The following is a 10963-nucleotide window of genomic DNA, read 5'->3' on the forward strand; positions in this document are numbered from 1 at the left end:
ATTTTTGGGGTAATTCTACGAGTTAAGGTATTAAAGCTATTGTTTCACGGTATTGTAATAAATATTGAGCTTAGAGAAAGATGTTTCCTACAAAAATTGTAGGCCATGAAACAATTAAGTATAATTTTTATCCAATACAATTTTCGTGTACAGCTAGTTGTTCCTAATAAAATGAGATAATTAAATTAATAATTATTGAAGTGGAAGTGAAGAAAGAAGTGGCGTCTGCATAGATAACGATATAGAAAAAAAAGTACCGAATTATTTATGATTGGTTTAAGGGTAAAATTTTAAATTCCAAATAATCCTGGGGTAAAGAGAAATTATGATTTGGCAACACTGCATAGACCGTGTTAATCTCAGGTTACTGTGTAACAACCAGAATTCTATATAAATAAATATTCTATTCCATATCATGTGGCAGCTAAAACATAAATAAATACATCTCATAACCATAACCTCCCCTGGGTGTACAAATGATTTAATTAATTGAAATATTCATCGATTTATTTTAAACCGAAACACTATTTTTTATTTACTTACATCAAAGTGATCCTCACAGAACTAAATCGGTGAGTCTGCAGACATTCCGTCGTAGGTTCGTCTTGCTAACTGCAACCACTTTATTAGTATATCTGTTTTCGTGGTACATCAATAAATAATTTGTTTGGTAAAGATATAGAAGTATTATTACATTCAGGTACGACGCACCAACAATATTTTTTGCGGTCCATTATGATTAACGATTAAACAATCTGTAAACGTTAAGCTGGAAGATAGTAACAACGTCCCGTATAAATTAATATTAATTATTAGAGCAGTTCTGTGACAAAAAACACATTTAAAGCATTAAAATAACACAACGCGGTATGACATCCAGATGACGTCTGTTTGTTTACATTTTACCCACGTGTGACGTCATGCGCCGTGATTGGTGTTTCATTTGCCGTAAAGAATAGACTAAAAATACTATAATTATTGTATTTTATTTATTGATTTAAAAATACAAATCACAACTCTTTTACAAAAACAAATATGAGATAATATTTTTAATATTACAAACTTTACTTTAAACTGAATTTCAGATTTTTTGGTAATACCTGTCCGGTCCCCTATTTTCATAAGAATCAGTATCGATTTTTTTTAAATAAAATGGCGTTGGGGTCCTACAGGTTGTGCTATAAATCGCTACTGTGTTTTATGAACTCTTAGCGGGAAAGGTTTTCACGCGGGCGAAGCCGCGAGCAACTAATGTAATATAAACTTCGAATGAAAAGCTTATAGTTAAAGGGTGCACAGTGGGCGTTACACATGAAAGGACTCACATGTGATAGATGGATAAAGCGCCCGCGCTCGTAAGCGTGAGTGTTTTATCGCGATGTATGTTATCATAGTACCGCGTGCATGATGTGAACGGAACAGTACGGAAACAATTGTATTGTGTAGGCTCCGTCCATAACCACAAGCTGTCCAAAACGACACCATACTAAAATCATTTTGAATGGCTTGCAGTTTAATTCAGTTGAACACAATAAATGTTCGAAACGCCAAATTTAGTACGTAGTACATATATATCGATGATTTTAAATCTGTGTATAGTAAAGTGAGATCAATGCTGGACACAGACGAGGTAGAGTTTGAATCGGGTGCATTCGCAGGTGCAGTTCGGGTGCACGTTGGCCAGCTGACCGCACGCTAAGTGCGCACTGCTCTAAGCCGCATCAAGATTAACATTTTGTTGGCTCTGACGGTGTGCCGCCATATTTTGTTAAAGACTGTAATTAGATCTTTGAGGAACCTCTGTTGCATATCTTTGCTTTATCTTCAACGGAAAGTAGGTATCCGGATTATTGGAAAATCACTAGAATGATTTCGAGTGATCCTCCCGATTCCGAAAGGAGGCTTAAAATCAGATGTCAGTCAACACTCCACAGGATCGCAGTTCCATCTTCGACGCATTCCTCGTCCTCCCAACCCTTCTAATAGTTGTTAGTACGCTCATCTCATATTCGTTGATGTTTCATCCTCACCCAATGGCCGTCCTGAGCGGAGCTTCGAAATTCGTTAGTGGGTTGTTCCCAGGATGGTCACTTATTCTAAAAGGTTTTTTTTTGATATTTTGATTTGATTTGATCCTGCAGTCAACACCGAGGGAATCCTGCGAATGGGATATTGGATTCCTCCGGCTTAGCCACTGCGGGGCCCTGGAGGAACAGAGGAAGAGGAGAAATAGGGGAGGAAAGAAGGGAAAGTAATAGGATGGGTGGAGTGATTAGGAGAGAAAATGTTCACGAGTCCCTCATAGACCCCTATGTGTAATTGCAACCATGGGGTATACACACATTCGCTGTGTGCCTAGGGCTCCGTCAAATGGCCTCTTCGTGCATGGGCGTGCATTCGGTGTGGAGACCGAGCGCACACGAATTGACTCGGGGGGGATTTTAAAAGGGTTGCGAGCGCCTAAAGTACTCACCCAAAAGTCTAGTGTGTTTGTAAAAGCCGTCCCCTGTCAGGCTAACCAAGATATAGTCAGGCCAAAAAAAAAGGCAGCGTAGTTCAAGCCGGCGACATTAGGAAAGAAAAAGAAAACTACGAAGAAAAGGAAACCCTAAAGAAATCCTGAAGTAAGGAGTGCAGCCAGTGCGAGAAAGAGTGAGGTCCATGCTGTACCACTCACACCCGCTATGGAGTAAACTATGTCTTGATAATATGATAATATATTTGAATATGAATGGTGAAATTTCAATCTATTTAAATCGATGTTCATAAAAGTCGATTCGTTTCATGCGGGACTTGCACGGTTAGCCCTAGCATTCCTTAATATACCTACCTACTCGATTGATGTCATGTTAACTTGTTGACGGCTGACGTACTGACGCTCGTTACAACTTAAATACAAATTTAAAACATAGTTTTGGATTTTCTTGTTTTCTTTTAGAAACTCATCAAGAAAAGATGTCGAGTACATCACAGAAGCATAGAAACTTTGTAGCTGAACCAATGGGCGAAAAGCCTGTTACTGAATTAGCGGGCATTGGACCAGTTTTAGGGAAAAGACTGGAAACCGCAGGATTTGACAAGGTCAGTTCATTATAGCATTATGCCAACAGGAAATCATGATTCATTTTAAAAAACTTAGTTAATTAAATGTTCTTTAACAAGAACTGTTGATAATTTCAATTTATAATTTGCTGATCTTGTATTAGATACAAAATTAAATATTCAAGTATAAGTCTAGTCCCATGCCTCTTCATTTTGGGAGGTTAGACTCTAATAATAATTATATGGGCCTATATTGACCGGTAAACTTCATATCACCTACAATTTAGTACATTATAACTTGATCATATTTATCAATGCCAATCATCATTTTCACATTTTTTTTAATACTGGCTGCATTGTGTACAATTTAAAATTTATTATGTTATTTAATGAAACTTAAGTACATAATTGCAAAGCATATCTAAATTTACTTTAACCAAAATTATCTTCAAGTGCACATTTCTTAACGGCATCTAATAATTATACACCAAATCTAAAAAAATATTAACCCATATAATATCTAGTACTTAAAGTTATATTCTTTTGGTATGTTTCATTAAATATTATTTTTGTTTTCTTGCTGGCATCTATCTTTCCTGTGCTCTTTCATGAAAATTAGAATCAGGTGGTGGTTCACTGGTGGTAGTTGTCTCATATGTGGGAGTCTGTTTGGGTAGATACCACCGCAATGTGAATTTTTGTCGTCAAGCAGCAATGTGTGGTCACTGTAGTGTTCCAGTTTGAAGGACATTGTAGCTAGTGTAACTACTGGACATAATAAAACTTAACATCTTATGTCTTAGGTTTGTTAGTGCAGTGGAATTCCAAACAGTACTTTGTAGTTTAAGGTGTTGGATGGTGTTTCTACTGTTTATGGGCAGTCTAATCGCTTACCATCAAGCAAAGGGCAACCTCATCTCGTCATTCATAGCAATAAAAAAATAAAATAAAAGTGGAAGTTGAGCCTATAGCCTTTCTGGTCATACTTCAGGCACAGATGGGCAGGGCATAAAAATAGGCTGGGGAACTTTCTTTGTATAAATATTCTTTAATTTGTCTTTAATGTATCGTTAAAAGTATATATCCATATTTATTCATTATTATACTTTTTTAATGTTCCTTGAGCTCTATGAACTTACTGCTAACTGGTTATGAATTATGGCTAAATAAGCTTTTTATTTTTGTTATAAATGTATATTCCTTATAATTGCCGGAGTCAAATATATTGTTTTAATGATTCCAAGGTCCACATTTTTGCCACTCTATTATCCTATAAGTTTGAGGTTGGTTGGAATTTGTTTGAAAAAAAAAAACCAGCACCCTTACAAAAAGTGGACATGATCCTTCAGATGAAATCCATTAAATCTGAAATATGTTTTAGCTGTTTTTATTTTTATGATGTAAAAATTTTACTGATTTCTTTCATATCATATTTTTTTAAAATATAGTCAACAATTGCAAAACTGATGATTTTGATTCCCAAAGGATTTTTAATGAAGTCCCTACATTTTTTTGCAATGTACTTCAGATGGTAGCTTAAACTTAAACTACATTCATTAGTGATAAATTTCTTTATTTCAGGCTTATATTGTTCTAGGACAATATCTGGTACTTAAAAAAGACAGGGAGCTTTTCCAAGAATTGATGAAAGATGTATGCAGTGCAAGTTCAAAACAGTCTGGCGATTGTTACCAATGTTTAAAAGATTGGTGTGATGAGTTTTTGTAAATAAAATGTAGTTACATTTTATTATTTTGATACCAAACATATTATGATGTGTAAATAAATAATTATATAATAATCATATTTAGGTAATTACATATAAGTATATTATATATTATGTTTTTATCATTTACTAAAGTTTGTAACTGAATAAACAAATTTTATCTAATAATTATTTTAAATAATATTATCAATAATTCCCACAGCCGGAAGCGGCGATAAGCGAATGTTCAAAACCCAAGGGCACGCACCTCAGACTTTACTAAACTTATTACTACTTACTACTAGAGTATTTTTTGTGAATTATCGCTTGCTTTAACGGGGAAGGAATAAGATTACGAAATCTAAATACCTAGGGTGTTCCCCATAATAATTTTAAAGGTATGTGAAATCTCAAACATAATCCTTCCACATATCCCGAAGTTGTGGTAGTGATAACGCAGTCTGCCAACCGGCCCCGCACTAGCCTTTATATATACGGCGATCAAGCCCGGTGGCTCATGTCGAGCGCGAAACAAAGCAATATTCGACAAAATTCACGTCAAATTAAATACCTACGTTTTATTTCTCACTGGGATCCAATAACGACAATATAAATTGCAATACTCAATATTGGAAGATCTGACACTAAATCCGTGTTAAGGTGCTAATGTGTAAAAAATATTACTGATTTAAATAGAAATATTGATAGTGAAAGAGTTTTGCGGGTTCAAAGTCCCGCTATGTAAGTATTTCCCCGGGATAGAAAGTAGCCTGTGTCCCTCCTCGTGGTCTTGAAACTATCTCCTTACCAAGTTTTATCGATAACCGTTACGTGGTTACCACTGTTGTGGTATTGTTGATCAAATATAAGTACATAATGTAATTATTTTCTTTTGTTGAACCTTAGAAACAATGTCTTCTAATATTTGTATCTTACTAGCAGTAGTGCATGCTTGTACTTAGCCGTTCAGGACGTATGAATATAATGTAGTGTTTGATGTGTAGTCCAAGACTAATCAACAGTCGGATTGACTTCATTTTCTCAACAGTAAGCACTTGTCGATAAAACTGCATCAAGCCGGATCTATCCGCAGTTTTGGTTTGTAACTCCACGATGTCGGACGAAATGTCTCATTTGTGCAGCTTGATATTCGGAGATGCTTTACTCGATGATCATAAACGGCCACGAAGATGGTGAAGTCGTGAAATATATCGAAAAAAAAGTGAACTTCTTATTTAAAAAAAAACAAGAAATGAGTGGTCATTACAAAATTTTACGAGAATAACTGCAACTGATTTTGAATATTTAATTAATTTAATCGGGCCAAAGATAGAACGAAGAAACACTGCATTTCGAGAAGTTGTGTCGAGTCTTTTACGAGTCTGCAACACCTGTTTCGTATTTCCAAATAAGTCATAAGCTCAATTTTACCGGAAGTGTGTCAGGGGCATTAAAAGAACAAATGAAAGTAATTATTTAATTAAATTAAATGAATTATGCATAGTCTTCGAAATTCATATCTGACGAATGGTCGCTGCTGTTGCTGTATGGAGATTACGGCGGGTTAGACGGGGGAGATCGTTGGTTTTGATCAGTTGCTAGAAACGGAAGAGTGCTGCGAAGTTGTAATATTAGCATATAGTATCACTAATATACTTTCATTATTTAAATCAATCTAGTTAAACAAAGTAATATATTAGGAGATAAATATGGTTTAAAAAAGAACTAAATTGAGCCACTGTGTACTGGGGGTCGGATACAGTGAGTAGGCTCACAGTTCACAGTGAATCAGGTAAGTTTACATTGAGTCATTAATAATGTAACGCAAATAATAATGCAGATTTATACTTTGAATCAGTCTTTATTTATTTATTATTTAACAAAGCAGTAAAGAATATAATTGATCGATTGATTCCTTCCTAACCGAATTTCGGCTACGGTGGCCAATCTCAACGGAGATCAGCCAAGTACGCAGGAGCTATTATAGTGAACAATAGTGTGCGCAATACACAAGCACGCTGTTCCTTCACTCTCATAGTCCGGTGAGACGGCAATCTAACATGACAGAGAAATCAGGCGCAAGACCAACGGATTGACGTGCTTTCCGAGTCACCGGAGCATCACACCGCCAACTTCTTTACTCCGAGCTGCGACTGAGTTATATTTTTAAGATGGAAAAACCCAGTCACAATTATTTTGACCCGACTCGGTATTCGAACTCAGGACCTCAGCGCGGTATTCGTACTCGTACCGTGTACAATTCCAACTACGCCACCGAAGCAGTCGTAAAGAATATAACGAATATAATAACTATTTCAGTCTTACAATTAATTATAATCTGGTAACATAAAAGACTACTTCAGTCTCAAGAAAAAATACAAACAATTTTACTATGTCAACTAACTTTCAACACTTAAAATAAATAATAATGTTTTTGGTAACAGTAACGCTTACGGTTACGTACCACATTACGGTTACAGAATGAGTACTTACTTTGTAATAGCCGGCTCGCTGCTAGCCACACGCGTATCGCTCGTAGCAGGTTATGTTTCTGGTAAATATACATGGCAACGGTTACGGTTAGGGCTCACTAGTGAATACCCGGCTTTTGTTTTTGGCAAGCGCGTGAATATTACAGTTCCTCTTTTTTGCGACCAGATGGCGCCAATAGTCGTGTTATAATTAACAAATAGATTCTAGACTTTGTAGCGCGCCGCCATAGTATACAGCGGCATCACGCGCCACCACCCTTCGCGCCACCCCTCGCACCCCGCTCAAAAGCCTACGGTTTGCGCCCGCGTTCATCGTTCCGCGCTCCCACAGTGCCCGAATAACTCTCTCCCGGGGTGGAAGCGCGCGCGGGCGCGACTCGTACGCTTGAGCCTACACTGTTGTTTTTTTTTTGTTTATGGTAGTACTTAATGTTATAGTGATATAAAAATCATTTTAGTTACTCAGTGTTTTTTTGGCATTATTTCCCTGCCCCGACGAGGCACTCAAATCACACACCCAAGCGACAATTTGGCTGCCCAACGTTCGGCTTACGAACATAAGTTGTGTTTAAAACTCAGTTATTAGTGTAGTGTGTGAGCTAGGAAACCCCTGTGTATTACTGTGATAGTGTTTGTGCTTATTAACGGCCTACAAGTGGCCTACGTGACCGCGAGTTGCAAAGCGATCGCGCGCGAGACGCGACATCAAAGGTGCCGCCGCCGCGCCACTTCGCGGCCACGAGTCCGCGCGGCGAGTTATACCTACTACGTCGGCTAAGGGACGATAAGTACACTATATTATACTCATTTTCTAAACAGTATTACGCAGTTGTGTACATTGAACTTGTTTGTGTTGCTGAACGATACAAATAGACATTTCGTCTGTGTTCAAGTGTGTTAAAGTAGCTCAGACTATTACGCTATTATCTGACGAACTTTTGAACTGTATTCAAATAATACTATTGGGTGTACGATGCCGCGCACGCGAAGTCATACGGACATTACCGAATCGAGCGTGGAATCGAATAATAATAATATGGCCGCCGCGAATGAATCGCCGTCGGCAAGCCGCGCGCCGTTTGTTGACGGCAGCGCGCCTTCATCGTCTAGTCCATCTATCGTGATGACGGAGCAGCAACTGCTGCGACTTGTTCAGTTGCTTCAAATGCAATCACCTGCACCTGCGGCTACTTGTGCTTCACCATCGCCTGCGCTTTCCCAGGGCAACTTTGCCAAGTGCACGGCGCGGTTCGACGGCGCTAAGGAGAGCGACGTTGTAGCGTTTATTGACGCTATCGAAGTTTATAAGGAGTGCGTCAGCATGGAGGACAGCATTGCCCTGCGTGGACTTCCGATGCTTTTCACCGGGTTGGCTGCGACCTGGTGGCAAGGTGTGAAAGCTTCGATCGAGAGTTGGTCGAACGCTATGGACCTACTGAAGCAAACTTATGGACCGCGTCTCCCGCCTCACAGAATTTATAGAGAGATTTTCTCCAAAGAACAAGGAGACGAGACTACAGATATGTTTGTATGCAGGGTGAGAGCCCTGATAGCCCAGCTGCCACCTGGTAGTTTAAAAGAAGACGTACAACTTGTTATGGTTTACGGGCTATTGAGTACCAGAATAAGGGAGAAAATTCCCCTAAGTGGTTTCAAATTATATGCTGAATTGTTATCCCAGGCTCGTCGCCTGGAAGACCTGTTTGAAGAGGGTCGTCCGAGACAGCGCAAGACGGATGCTGGGGATGGGCTGTCCCCAGCCATTCCCCAGAAATCGGCAAGTCCATCCATTTCTACGGTTAAGACAAAATCCCGGTTGTTATGTGGGTACTGCAAGAGGTACGGCCACGAAAAGGCCGACTGCTCCCGGTTGCGCGAACGGAACCAAACCAAGGCAACGGACGGCACGTCATCGCCGCCGTCGGTTTCATCACTCGTGTGCTTTGGTTGTGGCGCACCAGGCGTCATACGTGCGAACTGTACGACTTGTCGAGCATCGTCTACATCGAGCGCTATGCCCTTCCAAGCTGTAGCTGCAGTGTCGGCGACGTGTCAACCGCGAAGTCGTCCCGTAATGCGTGTCGGAATGTACGGAGAGTACGCACGGCTACTCGTCGATACCGGTGCTAAACAGTCGATTGCGAGTGATAGTTTAAGAAACTTTTATGTAAAATAATCATGTGTTTCACAAAGTTCATTATGATTTTAAATTCGCCAACGGTGTCACCAATAGCGATATTGTAGAAACGGCATTGGTTGACGTTACTGTGCAAGGGGTGGTGGTACCAACACAATTTGTGGTACTCCCAGGCGCGACGGAATCATTATTAGGTATTAATTTCGTTAGGGATGCTGGTATGGTACTAGATTTTCGTAGGGATATTTGGTCATTGCGGGATAAACCGGGGTCATTTCCATTAGAATATGAAAACGTAGGGACGCGTATTGTCTGTTCTATGGTGGACCTATTACGCGAGGACGAAGCGACGCGCTTAACTGTTGAAGAACGCGTCCAACTTTCGAATGACCTAGACAACAATAGGGACATTTTCGAGCCAGGGGGAGCCGCTACTTCTTTCGCGGTTCATCGTATAGACACAGGTGATCACCCCCCGATATCCGTTCCCCCCTATCGCGTTACGCCTGCGAAAAAGAATATTCTGAAGAAAGAAATTGACAAGATGCTACAAGAAGGAATCATAGAAGAGGCGGACTCTGAATGGACCTCTCCAGTAGTACTAGTACCAAAAAAGGACGGGACTGTCAGGTTCTGTGTCGACTACAGGAAACTCAACCACATCACCCGCGCGGATAAATATCCACTCCCCTTGATAGACGAGCTGATACAATCAACGAAATGCAACAGCGTGATGTCAACTATAGATCTTAAATCTGGTTACTGGCAGATTGAGGTTGCGCCGGAGGACAGGGATAAAACGGCCTTTGTCTCTCCTTTTGGAACGTTTCGTTTCCGACGGATGCCTTTCGGGTTGCGCCACGCCCCGTCGACGTTCCAGCGGTTAATTGACCGCTTCCGTAGTGGCCTTAAGGATATGACAGTAGTTTGTTACCTGGACCTGGATTTTGATCATATCAGATGACCTGCCGACACATCTTACGCCGCCCAACTAAGCGATGCAGAGGTATGCAAAATTATTAAGGATTTTGAAGAAGGAAATTCGGACGCATCCGCACATTGGACGGATCGTGGTTTTTATATGGACCAAGGTGTTGTGTGGCGAGCTAATAGCTCTGACAAAATCGACGATCCCAAACTAGTGGTTCCCGTGGCCATGCAGGATGAAATTTTACGCGAACTTCACGACGCATCTACTGCAGGTCACCTCGGCGTCGAAAGGACTTTGCACCACGTGAATAACCGATTTTATTTCCCGAACATGAAACGTGTTGTCAAGGAATACGTTAGACGATGTGAGGTGTGCCAGAAGTATAAGCCTCATAACCAAAAACCTCCTGGGTTACTGCAAGTTCCAGCTTTGCATCAAAGGTTCGAAGTCCTAGCCATGGATCTATTCGGTCCCCTACCTGAAGGTCCGCAAGGCGAGCGTTGGATCTTTTTAGTAGAAGATACAGCTACTAGGTGGGTGGAGCTATTTCCACTCAAGGATGCTAAATCAGAGACATGTGCAAAGATTCTGGTTGAAGAAATATTTCTTCGTTACGGGCTTCCGCGCCGAATCATTAGTGACAATGGTACGCAGTT

The 10963-nt window shown here is 40.1% G+C and overlaps 1 protein-coding gene across 1 annotated transcript; it reads left to right on the plus strand.

Moving 5' to 3' along the window:
• The first annotated feature begins 2824 nt into the window (after window positions 1–2824).
• On the plus strand, window positions 2825–4933 carry LOC115451949 (barrier-to-autointegration factor). The gene is made up of 2 exons (XM_030180371.2): window positions 2825–3081; window positions 4624–4933. Exons 1-2 carry the CDS (start codon window positions 2956–2958, stop codon window positions 4768–4770), a joined length of 273 nt encoding a protein of 90 aa, XP_030036231.2. The 5' UTR covers window positions 2825–2955; the 3' UTR covers window positions 4771–4933.
• The last annotated feature ends 6030 nt before the right edge of the window (window positions 4934–10963 follow it).

Source organism: Manduca sexta, chromosome 24 (assembly GCF_014839805.1).
Source record: "Manduca sexta isolate Smith_Timp_Sample1 chromosome 24, JHU_Msex_v1.0, whole genome shotgun sequence".
In the NCBI taxonomy this organism is placed as follows: Eukaryota; Metazoa; Arthropoda; class Insecta; order Lepidoptera; family Sphingidae; genus Manduca; species Manduca sexta.